Source organism: Carcharhinus amblyrhynchos, chromosome 17, assembly GCF_965287045.1.
Source record: "Carcharhinus amblyrhynchos chromosome 17, sCarAmb.v2.hapA, whole genome shotgun sequence".
Taxonomy (NCBI): Eukaryota; Metazoa; Chordata; class Chondrichthyes; order Carcharhiniformes; family Carcharhinidae; genus Carcharhinus; species Carcharhinus amblyrhynchos.
Window position 1 is genome coordinate 46,921,601 of NC_137340.1, and position 15,456 is coordinate 46,937,056.

Sequence of the window (15,456 nt, forward strand, 5' to 3'; positions counted from 1 at the left end):
CAACAACGCCATGGGTGACCCACCGGTAGTAGCCGAAGTTATGAAAGCTGTCAGCCAGCTATCCGGTGGCAAAGCCCCAGGTGCAGATGCCATACCCACAGAGATCTACAAAGCTGCTGGTCCTGTACTTATCAAGAAGCTTACCGAGTTGTTCCGGTCCTTTTGGAAGCAAGGATTCATTCCTCAGGAACTTAAAGATGCTTCCATCGTACATCTCTACAAGAGGAAGGGCAATCAGCAAGAATGCAGCAACCACCAAGGAATCTCGCTGCTCTCCGTTACAGGAAAAACCCTCAAGAGTCCTGCTAAATCGTCTGGTCACTCATCTGGAGCTGGGCCTGCTTCCAGAGTCAGTGTGGCTTCCGCAAAATTATTGCTGCGCGCCAACTTCAGGAGAAGCGTCAGGAGCAGAATTGCGAGCTCTACACGATCTTTGTTGACCTCGCGAAAGCCTTCGACACTGTAAGCCAACATGGCCTGTGGAGGATCATGTCAAAGCTTGGCTGCCCTCCCAAATTCAGCTGGTATGCTAGTTCCATGATGGCATGATGGCCAGAGTACTGGATGGCGGAGAATCCTCTGAGGCATTCCCAGTCACCAATTGCATCAAACAGGACTGAGTGCTCGCACCCACACTGTTTAGCATGATGTTCACTGCCATGCTGAATGATGCCTTCCCGGACAGTGTTGCTGGAATCAGCCTCAAGTACAGAGTGGATGGGAAGCTCTTCAACCTGAGGAGACTTCAGGCTATTACCAAAGTGAAGGAGACTGTTCTGAGAGATTTCCTCTTTGCCGATGACTGCACCCTGTATACTGGCTCAGAGTCAGAGATGCAAGTCAGTATGGACAAATTTTCCACGACTTGTGACAACTTTGGACTCATCATCAACATTAAAAAGACCGAAGTCATGCACCAGCCTGCTCCTCATGCACCGTTCACAGAACCCATAATCACAATCAAAGGGCAGAAATTACAGGCAGCGGACCAGTTCACTTATCTTGGCAGCACTCTCTCCCATTGATACAGAAGTTAACTGCAGAATAGCAGCGGCAAGTTCTGCTTTCAATAGACTGCGCTGCATTGTATGGGAATGTCAAGGAATCAGACCAGCAACAAAACTGAAGGTCTAAAGCACCGCGGTACTCACTACCCTCCTGTATGCCTGTGAAACGTGGACTGTGTATCGAAGGCATGCAAGACAGCTCAATCATTTCCACATGACTTGTCTTTGCAGAATATTACGCATCAGGTAGCAAGATAAAGTACCAGACATCTGAAGTTCTCTCTAGAGCAAGTCTACCATCAGTCCACACTCTGCTGATGCGAATGCAGACCCGGTGGGCAGGTCATGTCGTCCATATATCAGACAAGCGCATACCCAAGCAGCTCCTTTTTGGGGAACTCTCTGCTGGAAGGCGCTTGCATAGAAGGCAGAAGAAATGTTTCAAAGACACACTCAAGGCCTTCCTGAAGTCGCTTGACATTGACACAACCACCTGGGACACGCTGGCACAAAATCACCCTACATGGTGCTGCCTCATCCACAAAGGCTGTCAAGCTTACGAAGCAAGGTGTATTGCTGAAGCACAACTTAAGCGCGAGCTGCGCAAGTCCAGAGCCACCAGTGCAACAACTACAGTGCCTACACAAGTCTGTCCAATATGTGCCAGGACATTCCGTGCCTGAATTGGCCTGATCAGTCATCTTCGGACACATCGCAGCCAGCTTCAAAATGACTAATGGTGTTGAGGTCCTCATCGATGACGGTGGACGAACAACTAATTGTGCTGTAGTTTTTCTATGTTTCTACCCTCTCTTTCTCATTGTTGGTTCCCTGTGGCGAGTGGGGGTGTGGCCCTGGGGTGTGACATCTGCCAACATCAGCGGTTGAAGGAAGACTGCCTGTTGAGGAGGGATACTAGGCTACTGTTAAGAATGTGGGATGCTGGCTTGGAGGCCCTTACACTCTGATCTCAGAGTGATCAAGTTCACTAGCTGGCATGTCAGGAGATTAAACCATCCAGTTAAGCGCGGTAAGATATTTCAACATCTTCAACAACTGGGTACTCAAATTGCATTATTGCGTTCCTCCAAGAGACCCAACTCAGGCCGGTGGACTATTTTAGACTCCTTAGAGTATGTGGGGGGTGGGTGGGGTTAATGCTTTCATTCAACTTTTCGCACCAAGGTGCAGGGGGTGGCAATCCTCATCCATAAGTCCTTACCCTTGGTAGTAGCCAATGTCATTTCTGACTCAAATGGCTGATACATCATTGTCATGGGTAAATTATATGGGACGTCCCTGGTGTTAGCAAATGTGTGTGCCCTAAATTGGGACAGTGAAAACTTTTTCCGGTACTTTTTCGAGCTACTTCCAGATTTGAATTCACATTGGTTGTTACTTGACGGAGATTTCAACTGTTGGTTGAATTCCCCCTGGACCATTCATAGAACACTACAGCACAAACAGGCCCTTCGGCCCACAAGTTGCACCGATCACATCCATACCTACCAAGCCATAGAACTATCTGTAGCTCCCAATCCCATTAAATCCCATATACTCATCCAGAAGTCGTTTAAAAGACCCCAGCGAGTTTGCCTCTACCATCACTGACGGCAGCCGATTCCACTCACTCACCACCCTCTGAGTGAAAAACTTATTCCTAACATCTCCTCTGTACACCTTAAACCTGTGTCCTCTCGTAGCGACCATTTCAGCCCTGGGAAATAGCCTCCGAGAATCCACCCTACCTATTCCTCTCAACATTTTATAAACCTCTATCAGGTCGCCTCTCAACCTTTGTCTCTCCAGGGAGAAGAGACCCTAGCTCCCTCCCTATCTTCATAAGGCATGCCTCCCAATCCAGGCAACATCCTTGTAAATCTCCTCTGCACCCTCTCAATAGCTTCCACATCCTTCCTGTAGTGAGGCGACCAGAACCGCACATAGTTCTCCAAGTGGGGTCTGACAAGGGCCTTCTTGACCACATCCTCCACCTGCGAGGCCAATTTAAGAGTCCTGTGGACCTGGACCCCAAGACCCTTCTGCTCCTCAACACTGCTGACTCCTACCCTTGATATCGTACTCCTTCATCCTATTGGTCCTGCCAAAATGGACCACTACACATTTATCCGCGTTGAAGTCCATCTGCCACTTCTCTGCCCAGTCTTTTGCATCCTGTCTATGTCACGCTGCAACTTCTGACATCCCTCCAGACTATCCACAACACCACCCATCCCTCCACTTCCTCATCCAGGTCATTTATGAAAATGACAAACAGCAAGGGTCCTAGAACAGATCCCTGGAGCACTCCACTGGTGACTGACCTCCATGCAGAAAAAGACCCATCCACAACCACACTCTGCCTTCTGCAGGCAAGCCAGTTTTGGATCCACAAGGCCAAAGCCCCTTGGATACCGTGCCCCCTCACCTTCTCAAGAAGTCTTGCATGGGGGACCTTATCAAGCTTGAAGTCCATGTAAACCACATCCACCACTCTTCCTTTGTCCATGTGTCCTTCGTCAATTCCTCCCCCTTCCAAGTTGGCAGAAATCATTAAATCATTCCTCACAGAATACAGTGTCAGACCTATGGAGGTTTCTTAACCCCACTAGTAAGGAATGTTCTTTTTTTTCATGTGTCCACCGAACATATTCATGTATTGATTACTTTTTTGTAGAAAATAAGTTGCTCCTGGCTGTGTGCTCAAGCTCCTACGAAACCATTGTAATCTCAGACCATGCTGCCTTGACAATGGACTTGGTAGTGGGGAGAAGGGTGGGCCCCTGTCCACCTTGACAATTTAATACTTGTCTGCTCTCTGATGATTTTGTTAGATTTTTGTTAACCCAGTTTGATGATTTCTTTAATTTTAATTGAGTTTAATGATGCTGCGGGAGTCTCAGCAGCTACCTTATGGGAGGACATTGAAGGCTTATTTAAGGGGCCAGATCATACTTTATTCAGTGCATGAGGCAAACAGATGTAAGTGGTTATCAGAATTGCTGGGTCATATCGCCCAGGTTGATGTCGCGAATGATGTGGGCCTGTCCCCAGAGTTATATAAGGAATGTTTACTACTACAGATGGAGTTTGAGACCTTGTCCTCACGTCAAGTGGAAGAGATGCTGTTCAAATCTAAATATACATACAATGAGCATGGGGACAAGGCAAGCAATCTTACTAGCTCATCAGCTGTGCCAATTCTCCGCCAAAGTCTAATATCACAAATGCAGACTCCAAATGGGATCTCGACTGAACCACAGCAAATAAATGAACTGTTAAAGTGCTTTTACTCAACCCTGTATAACTTGGAGACTATTGCCAATGAGGCAGATCTTCAGGAGTCCTTTGGGGCACTGAATCTCCCCATGGTGGACAGGGAAGAGGCCGTGGCACTAGAGAAACAAATCGACGTTGAAGAAATTATTAGGGCGGCCAGGACTATGTCGAGTGGGAAATGTCCAAGACCAGATGGGTACTCCGTCGAATTCTACAAAAAAATTATGGATAAGTTTGCTTCCCTGCTACAGTGCATGATCAGTGAATCGTATGAAAACCGCTCAGTCCCGCAGACTTTGAGGCTAGCGACAATTTCGCTTATCCTTAAAAAGAATAAGGACCCACAAATCTGCCGCTGTTACAGACTGATGTCATTGTTGAAAGTGGATCTCCAACCGATCTCTGAGATTCTAGCCATTTGCTTGGAGGACATTCTGCCCTCTATCATCTCGCCTGATCAGAATGGGTTCATTAAAAATAGACATATGTACTCGAATATTCAGTAGCCGTTTAACATTATATATGCGCTTGCCACCTCCAAGCTACCAGAGATGTTAATCTTGCTGGACGCTGAAAAAGCATTTGATCAGGTGGAATGGGATTATTTATTTTACGCTCTCGGGAGGTTCGGATTCAGCCCAGAGCTCATCTCCTGGATCAAAATACTTTACTCCATCCCTCTGGTCTCGGTCCAGACAAACGATATACATTCATCTTTTTTCCTTTTGTCCCAGGATATTAGGCAAGGAGGCCCATTCTGTACTCTGTTATTTGCCGTTGCTATTGAACCTCTTGCTGTGGCTTTTCACAACACCAAACGAGTGGTGGGGATTAGTCAAAAGGGAATCGAGTGGAGAGTATTGCTGTGTGCGGACAACCTACTATTGTACGGGTGGCCTGCCCGTCCAACTTGCTTCGCAAAGTCTTATCTAGCTAGAGAGATTTGGTCATATTTTGGGGTACAAGTTTAACTTGAATAAGAGTGAGTTCCTTCCTTTGAATGTAGTGGCTCATAGCCTCCTGCTCTACACCCTGCCTTTCAAGGTTGTCACTAGGCAGTTTACTTTTTTAGAAGTGCAAGTGATCAGCAAATTTTGTGAGCTCTTTGAAGCTAACTTTGTTCCACTCGTAGGGCAGACAGAACAGGACATCAAATGTTGGTCCATGCTCCTGTTATCATTAGCGGGCTATATCAATGCAGTGAAGATGAACATACTACCTAAGTTTTTATATCACTTTCAGTGCATCCCGGTGTTCATACCCAAATCCTTTTCTCACAAACCTGACCGGCTCATTTCAAGCCTTGTCTGGGATAGGAAAAACCCAAGAATGTGGAGGACAGTCTTGCAAAGCCCTAAATGGGAGGGAGGCATGGGATTGCCTTGTTTTCTAATTTATTATTGGGCAGCCAATATGAGAGCGGTAGTGTGTTGACAGCAGAGAGAGAGGTAACAGGAGGTTCCTTGTTGGCTGCAGATAGAATCATCCTCCTGTCCCCCATCTACCCTGGCTGTCTAGATATGTTCCTTGATAAATTTTCCCTCCTCCCAGTCTACTAGGAGTGCACTTTTCAAATCAACTCTTAGAATATGGACACAACTTAGACACCTTTTAGTTTCAGGCCTGGTTGCACCTCCAGTATCGGCTAACCATTTTTTTTCCTTCGTCTGTTCTGGCTGGTGCCGTCAACACATGGATCAAGCACAGGATCAGAACGTTCCGGGACTTGCATGTAGACAGCATGTTTGTGTCATTTTAGCAGGTGGTGGATAAGTTTGCTTTACCTACAATGCATTTCTTCAGATATTTGCAAATTCGAGACTTTGTGCATAGGGCTGACCCCCAATTTCCGACGCTCCCACCTCATCTCTGTTGACATCTTCTTCGTGCCTTCTATTACTATGCGTGGTATCATTTCTGTTCTTTATTCTCAAATTCTGTCCCAACAAAACACTCTATCAGTGGTTAAATCTTTATGGGAACAAGATCTGAGGGAGGAATTCTCAGAGTAGGATTGGGACATGGTACTGTATTGAGTATACTATGTGCCAAGCAGAGTGTGATACAAAGTAAACTCCTTCGCAGAGCCTATCTAACAAGGGTTAGACTCTCTGGAATGTTCCCAGGCACAAGCCCCATTTGTGAACGGTGCCACTAAGCTCCCGCCACCCTTTTACATATGTTCTGAGCTTGTCCATTGCTGCATAACTTCTGGACATCAATATTTGAGACAATTGCAACAACGCTAGGTCGTGACATAAGTGCATCCTCCAGGCTGCCCTGTTTGGGGTCTTGCCTTTAAATCCACTGCTGCCGAAATTCCAAGCGGATTTTGTAGCTTTCACTACACTTCTGGCAAGATGACTGTTCCTGTTTAGGTGGAATTCGGGTGCGCTCTCAGTGGGTGAAGGAGGTGGTCGATACTATTAAGCTGGAGAAGATGTGGTGCACGCTACATGCGTCTGGTGTTAGATTCTGTAAGACCTGGCGGTCATTTATAGCGCATGTTGGGACGCTGCAATTGGAGCTGGGTGAGTAGATACCTGATGGCCCCAAGACCTCGGGTGTTCCCACAGAACCCCCCACCCCAATTGGTGGACGCGCCCTGGCTCTCTACCTGAGTACACTGGCCCATCCTGCTGAGGTTTGGGGACCAACACGAGAACTTTTTTTCTTCTTGCTCCTTCGCTGTCTCTCTTTCTTTTCTCTGCTTGCTAGTTCATAGTGCTCAGTTGGTTCTCCAGTGGCGTTCCTCTGCTTTTCTGTTTTTATATTATTACTGCCATTACCAGTGCAATTAGATGGAACTTGGCGGAGTGGTGCTGGGGGTACCAGGGGCTGGTCTTCTGGCCACGGGGAGCCCGATGCCCAGTCGGTTGGAATGTACACATGAGCATTGTGTGGATCTGTATCTGTTTGTTTGCTATGTAAAATATAAGAATGTTTTTAATAAACATTTTTTAAAAAAAGCTAAAACATGTAGCTTATATAACATCCTGCAAAATCCACATGAAGTCTCGACCCAATGACGATCAATAACATTAGTGGTGCTGGTGGCATTAGGTTCTGGTTAAACTGACACACAACAGGATTTCACTTTGTTCTCAAAATTTTGATCCATGTTAGGCTCCCAAACATATCACCTGACTGCACTTTACATTTAGGAGACTCCTAGGTGTGCTTCACAGACTTCATTTATAACTTGCAAATGACATGAGGGTGAAACTACTACTCTGGACTTCCAAAGAATGCAACCATTGAGCCCACTTAGTTCATCTTTCTGCTTTGGGTATAGTTTCAGCTCATCATTCTCTACAACCATAGGCCACCTTTGCATCAGGAATTTCCTCACCCAAGACAAGATAGGATCGCTGTCTGCCCACTGTTTAATTTGCTTACCACTCACTGGAGAATATGAAAGTATCTCAAGTAATAAAATTGTCTCTGGAGGGAATAATACCTCAGCTGGCACATCGGATAAAGGAAAACGACTCCATGTGTGTGTGTTTGCGTTGTCCTTCTCTGTCTGCACACAATATAGTACTGGGAAGCTGATGATGGGCAAGTCCAAAACTGTATTCTTGCCAAAAACATTGTAGGAATACATTTGAATGGCTTGTGGTCGGTACACATAGTGAATGTATCACCATAAAGGTACTGATGAAACTGTTTCACAGGAGAAGAGATGCTAGACCTCTCTTGTCTAATTGTGAATATTGCTTTTCAGCTGTTGTCTGTGTACATGATGCAAAATCAGTGGATTTTTTTCTAACCTGTCCTCTATCATATGAGGGGATCCTGCCCCAACATTATAAGATGAGATATCACATGACACAATGAGTTTTCTGTCTTAATAAAAATGAACCAGTGGATTAACTGATTGCAGCAATGCTTTTACATCTGTGAAATATTTCTCTTGTGCCAGCCCCCGCTTCCATTTGGTTTCTTTGTGAATTAGTAGATACTGTGCCAAAACTGTTGAAAGGGTAGGCAAAATCTTCCCATAGAAATTTACCATACCCAGAAATTACCTGAGCTCTGACACGTTCCTGGGATTTGGAGTTCCTTAAGCTCACATCTTTTCCTCCATAGGGATGAACTCTGCTTTGTGATTTTGTGATCTAGAAACTTCACACTGGAAAATACACTTGCTTTGCTTCAGATGCAGTCCTGCCTCTGAAAACCTCTTTAACGCTTGATCTAGGTTGCTCCTTCTCAGTTTTCCTGGTAATTAAGATGTCATCCAAATAAACAGCTACGCTCGGAATGTCTTGCAACAGATCGTATTGAAAAAAATTGTCAGATGGCGGTACCCCAAAAACCAGATGATTATATTTGAGTTACTCTGTTGATCGTTGAATCTTCCTCTAGTAAGAGTTGTTGGGACCCATGACTCATGACCAGCTTTGAGAACTTCTTTCCTTCAGCAAGGGTTGAAAACAGATCTTCCACCCTCAGCAATGGGGAAGTGTCCAACTTGGAAGCCTTATTAATGGTAAGCTTGTAATCTCCACATATGTGCACAGTGCCATCACTTTTAAGAACAGAAACAATTGGAGCTGCCCAATGAGAGAAGTGAATGGGTTTAATTATTCTAAGCCTTTGCAGTCGTTCCAACTCCTCCTCCACTTTGCCTAGGGCACTATTCAGTGCTTGAAAAAGCAAGGAGTAGTCTGAGGATCTATGAGCAACTTAACTGTTGTGCCATGCAATGTGCCCAGTTCATCTTTGAGCACCTTGATATTTCTGGTTGGCATCCCCTGTTACTTGTGTGTGCTTAATCTCATTCCAGTTCAATGGAATTTTTCTGAGTCAGTCACGCCAGGTAGACTCAGCCCCTTCCCTTTCACTACAGAAAGCATGCTTTTGCTATTTGGTTGTTGTATGCAGTGTTCACCTCTAGCACCCCAAGCAATGGTATGGTCTGTCCAATGTACGTACAACCGAAGTTTCATCTCTACCTGAGTAAAGGCTGGTGCTGGTTTAGAGCCCAAGTCTTCCTGAAGGTCTCCTGACTGATTACCAATGCCAAGGCTCCTGTGTCTACCTAGATCTTGATTGTTTACCATCAACCTCAAAGATTTTAGCGTACGTAGGCCCTCCATGCCCCTCACTTATAATAAATATGTTGCAAGGGTTGTCTTCTGCCTGGTCTGAGCTTCCTGGGTGATATGTAGCTGACTAAGGACTTTTCTACTCAGTCTTTGACTTGCTCATAGCACCATGACACTTTTAGCTAAATGACCCTTCTTGTAGCAACGGTGACAAACAGCGTCCATTAACATGTAATGATTGATATAGTGTGATTCTGTGATATCTTCATCTTTTTTGTTTGCAATCTCTTTCTTGATGCAGTGCATTGCCTGCATGCTGCCATTGGCCTTATGAATATCTTTTATATTGCTGGCAGCCAGTACCATGTCCTGAAAAATTTTTAGAATCTTCATAAAAGTTAAGTATGGCTTCTCTAAGCAAATGCCACTGAATGCTCATTAATGCCACAAATTAGCATGTCTTCAAAACTCCCCCAACTCTCAAAGTTTTGAGAACCGATGTAATTCGGCAATAAAATTTGCTACAGACTGTCCCATGTTCTGAAATTGGCTATGAAACTTGAAACATTGAACAATCATTGAGGGCATAGGATTGCGGGATTCTGGACTAATGCAACCAAATCCACAAATGGAATCCCCCCTGTTCCAGGTTTCCATGGTATATTGAGATTTCTCACCAGCTGTAGGTCTTCACCCCATGCACACTCAGGAGAATTCAACATTTTTTAGGCTCATCTGCAATTCCATTTGCCAAGATAAAGTGCTCTAACATTTCCATATATTCAGTCCAGTCCCTGTTCTCTTTCACGAACTCACTTTTCACTCTAAAAATAGCCACGGTGCTACTAGCTTGTTTCTTCAGTTAATCTCACTAGAACCTGCTGATTTCAGCCCTGGATTACCGCTCAGCTTGCCAACCAGCTACTCCTTGTGCAAATCTTCGTGTTACTTTGCAGATCGTTGAATTACACTGCTCCATTTATTTCTCTGATCCTTTTTATTGTGCTGTTTTCTCCTCCTTGCCAAAAGATGTGGTAACATCAGTTACAAACAGTAGTCGAACGTGTTAATAAATTTAAACTGCTTCATGTACAAAGAAACATCCCTTGTGGAAGACTAAACCAGCAAAATTTATGTACTGATGATGCCATTTTGTGCAAGTGTGCAACCATTACAGACATCAGCAAATGTATTTCCATAAGATGTGTATAAGACTGCAGTGATTGAGTCAACAAAATGATGTCCCGTGAAGTTGCCTGGGAACATTATTTAAGGGAAGTCTGTGCAATCATGCTTCTGTTTTAAACTATTATCATATCCTGGCTCATAGGCAAATCAGTGTTTATATGATGCTGCCAGTTTGTAATGTGGCTATCCAATGTGGAACAGGCTGCATACTGAATTTATTGCTGCATGCACCTGCCAAAATATAGTGTAAATGCAGGCTTTACCAAGCAAGTTCAGAAACTTGACATAATTGTTATCTTTGCTGTTTCATTAAATCGGTTTTAATTAACTTGTTATAGGTTTGCTTTTACATATTGAAGTAAACATGAGATAAATACCAGGAGATTCCACATGCATATTTAAAGTATTATACGTTGCCTTACAGTGCAGGTGGCTCTTGGCTAATCACAGACATGCGAAGAGGAGAAACTATATTTGAATCCGATCCCCATCTGCAAGTAAATATTCACCTGTGTTAGTTATATTTTTCCTTTTTTCTCTGATGTTACATCTGCACCAAAAAAATTTCTAAATTTGTGTGTAAGCTGTTTAATTCAGAACTAGTCTACAGTACCCCTTCCCCTTAAAATGGCAAATTTGCTATTTTTTAAAGCTTGTTAACAAATCCTACTTCTGTCAATAATTGTTCATGAGAAAAATAGTAACGTTCCTTTTTTGTTAAATGGTCAATATGCTTTGTTGTCTTTACTTTCATTGCACTCCTATTTTAGACAGCTTGCCACTACGCACTCCTTCTGACCAAGTGTTTCTATTGGTATAGATTGAAAAATGTACAGAATCGCAGAAACCAGCCTCCGTTCATCATTTTGTGATGCAGTATGTTGAATCTCTGCATCAATCATAATGGGAATTGTTTTTATGACTTTAATCATACAACCAGATGATTCACTAAGTTATTGACAATATGTTGTATTAAATCTGATGTTTATCATTTTTTCCTTTGGACAAACTAGGTTATTTTCACAGAATTTCATAATCTGACCATAATTTGGATAAAATATTCTCCTTTCGATTGATTGCAGCAATTTTTAAGTAAAGTACATTGATGTGCAACCAGTTTATTATGCAGGCAATAATTTTTCAGGATCATTACTTTATAATGAATCACCTTAATACTGAGCACATTAGAACTTTATATTGTAATTATAGAAATCATAATGAATCATCTGAAATTCAATTGTTGTGATTCATATAATCAGAAACCTATTTTTCTGCTTAATTTGTTGTTATTTCCCTTCTCCACCTTTCCCCTTTTAGGAAAGAGTGGACAAAGGCATAGAGACTGATGGCTCAAACCTGAGTGGTGTCAGTGCAAAATGTGCTTGGGTGGATCTAAGCCATCCACCAGAAGATGAAGAAGATAGCAGGAGTATTTATCTTGAGTTGCATCCAAGACGTTTGTCTGATAAAGGTAAAGCTTGTGGTTGTGGGGCCTAGGCAGCTTAAGCTACAGCCACCAATGATGGAGCGATGAAAATCAAAATGAATAAGAGACCAGAGGGGTGCAAATATGTTATAGGACTGGAGGGATTAGGGAGGGATTTGAAAACAAGGATAAAAATTTTAAAATTGTGATATTGCTGGATTGGGAACCGATGTAGCACAGCAATCAGAAGAGTGATGGGTGAACAGGACTTGATGCGAGTTAGGATAAAGTCAACTGTGTTTTTGATCAGCTGAAGAGTTACTCTTATAACCAGAAAAAGAAACAGACATGCTTCACTGTAATTCCCTCATCAACAGCAAGGGCAAAGTTTGAGTACAGGATCGTAGAATTACAGCCCTTGTAGAAGTATTCCACCATGGCCCTCCCTCCCCACACCCTGCCACTGTCTCCCAGAGAGCACTTCACAGCATCACATACTGTCATAACAATCTCATTCTGCGATGCCAAATACCCTCAACTTCTCATTGCTTGTGCAAGTAGCCACAGCAGGACAAATCCCAAAGTTGCCTATTACCAATTTAGCATTAACATCACTTTGAAGATAACAAACCCCAAGACACTGACATAACAGTGTTGCTGCCTAGCATAAAACAGCCTTAAATCAAAATGTGACTACCATAAAATACCACTTGGATTTGAAGAAGCAGTCAGAGAACAGTAAAAATTCTGTGTCATCCATCCAAGCTATGCAGCACAACTCTGAAATGCAACAGCATATAGACCATTCATTGCACTTCATTGTCTTAAGGGAAGCAGAAAGCCAGTTGGTTTGTTTACTTTATCAACTGTGATAAAGGCACCAGAATTGACAACTGGGACTGCTGTGATACTATCAATCTTTAACATTTTAGAAATTGTGAGAGCAACAGTTAATGGAAAGGAGTTAAGTCGCTAAATGACTTGGTTCACTGCAATGGAGGCCCATGCTTTGATTCTAGCAGTGACTTGAAAATAAAGCCAGCATATGCATCAACAAGCTAAACCTGCATTGTTTTAATTCTTCACTCTCTCATTATGACAGAATGGAAGTATAATGGTTCTACTTTGCAGCCTATTACTTTTCTCTCCTGTGTGCCCAAACTGTTTATCAATTGCTTTAACTTCCTTATTCAAAGAAATGAGATGAAGCATAACCATAGTAAATTATGTTTTATCAAATCCTATAAGCAACATAATTTTGTGCAATGATTAGAAACTAATAATTTTAACTCAGGATCTCTGATGAACACTTGAAGCAGGATCTTTTTTATAATTTCAGATACAGAGCAGATCAGAGAGGTCTTGCGTCGGGGTCTTGAAATGAACACCAAACCAATCTTGCCACCAATCAGCTCCCAGAAGCCACAACAACAGAACGGAATGAATCATGATCGAGCATCGTAAGTTTTTAACAACTTGCATGTATTCTATTTAAGCAGTCCACAGTCAATAAAGATTGCATGAGTTTTTTGTTGGGGACGGAATGAAAGTATTGTGTTGTTGAAACCTCCCATTTGACATTCCTCAATCCTAATTCTGCTTAGTTTTGTTTTCAAAGCTTTGGTTCTTGAAATAAAAAAAATTTAGATATACCGTTTACAAAATTTACCAAAAGCATAGAAAGATAAATTTTAGGAGATAAGGTTATTAAAGCTGGTTTAATGGTAGAATAGAATGAGCAAATTGCCGTGTAAACAAGAGGAACATTAGGTGGAGAATGAAATTTAAATTCCATTTAAACAATTATTATTTCCCTTTCTTGTAGTATTATACCATATCTATGTGCACTTCACAATATCATGATTCCCCATAAGAAGAGTTGCACTCCTTTGAATTAGCACATAATGTTCTTGTCAGAGACAGCTGAGAGGCAGATGTTACAATAATCCCTTCTTCAGTGACCTTATGAAATCGAAACAGAATTTTCTAGGCTTCCATCTCTAGTTCTGATAATACCAGACAGGACACTCAACCCAACACAAAAAATTCTGTCCTGCACTGCATCCCCTGAGCAGTATTTAAACTATGGAATAGTAAAACAAGGTAAAACTGAAAAGGTGTAATAAGCATTGTAACAAAATAATTGTTTCACACAGAGGAACTCTAATGGTGAAATCATTTCCTGAACGAAGTTACTGCTTCACCTTTTTGAAAGAGCATCATTGATAATTTATAATGTGTTGCTGGCTTAATTGCTCAATATGTCAATCTAGTGTTGAGGGACATTAAAATGTGGGCTGATATTTTCTGTTCTTTTGCAGAAAGCTATTGATGTTAAAAAGCTAATGTATCTTAAAATGAAACAAAAGATGTTAGAGAAACACAAGCCAACAGTACCTGAAAGAGTGAAGTTAACATTGCTGTGTCTTTGGAACTCATGCTCTTTCAGGTGCTGGTCAGGTCTGCTGTACTCTTCTAGCATTTAAATTCCTCAGTTTTGCAAGCAACTTGGATAAGATGCTACTTTGAAGTGAAGGACTAAAAATCAGCAAGTAAATTAATCCTTGGTGCATATCCTACTAGCCACTTCCCATTATATTGTCAGCTTCAGGTTGTTTGGTCTGAATTTAAATTTCAAAAGGAGTCTGGTCTAAGTACTGTTTTCTTCAGTTTTGTTTCAACATTGATGTTTAAAGGACTTTACACCCTCAAGGTTATGCGCTTTATTGGATTAATTTCTATTTGGGCCTTACTCCACTATTATTTAATGGGTTAAACTGTGTGGATAGAGAATTTTACTGTTACAAGGGTGGAAAATCAGTTATATAGCAAATTTAATGAGGGCAAGGTGCTACATTTTATATAGCACCTTTTACAGCATCCAGATGTCTCAAAACGTTTTTGAAGTGTAACTACTGTTGTAATATATGGAAACATGCGGGTACTTTGCCCTCAACCAAGTCCCACAAATCAGTAATTATGACCAGCTAATCTGTTCTGTTGATGGTTGCTAATAAATGTTGGCTGAGACACTGGAAGAAATTTAGATAGTGCCATATGATGTTTTACATCCAAATGAGAGGTGTACGATAGGATATGGACAGCAGAGTTTTGAATGAGCTGGTCTGCAGAGGATGGTGGATGGGTAACTGCTCAGGAAAACATTGTAATTGTTGACTCTGGAGGTGACAAAGGCATGGTTAGGGGTTTCAACAACAGATGGATTCAGATATTTGCAGATCCTGGTATTATGCTTGTCAAACTTAGAAGATGTTTTGATGGGAGACAGTGGATTTTCTCTGTCTCCCCTGTGGCGTGTTTCGCAGTGACAGAATATGGCCTGCCACTGACAGTGGGATTCCACTCCCTGTTGCCAGGGAAACCCATGGAGTGGGTTTGCTGTTGTTGGGAGCAGAAAAATCAACCCCTCTGTGTTTGGCATCTCTGCTCAGGGTGAAATTTCCCAACACAAAAAAGCAAAGTATCAGGTTCTCACTGAAAA

The 15,456-nt window shown here is 42.5% G+C and overlaps 1 protein-coding gene across 4 annotated transcripts in view; it reads left to right on the forward strand.

Moving 5' to 3' along the window:
* Window positions 1-15,456, forward strand: part of sufu (suppressor of fused homolog (Drosophila)) — a 142,792-nt gene that overhangs the window by 80,690 nt on the left and 46,646 nt on the right. For all 4 annotated transcript variants that reach the window (XM_080205901.1, XM_080205900.1, XM_080205899.1 and 1 more), the window contains 3 exons: window positions 10,953-11,025; window positions 11,846-11,999; window positions 13,294-13,414. In XM_080205901.1, coding sequence (XP_080062027.1) covers window positions 10,953-11,025; window positions 11,846-11,999; window positions 13,294-13,414 — 348 coding nt within the window. The remainder of the gene's footprint in view (window positions 1-10,952; window positions 11,026-11,845; window positions 12,000-13,293; window positions 13,415-15,456) is intronic.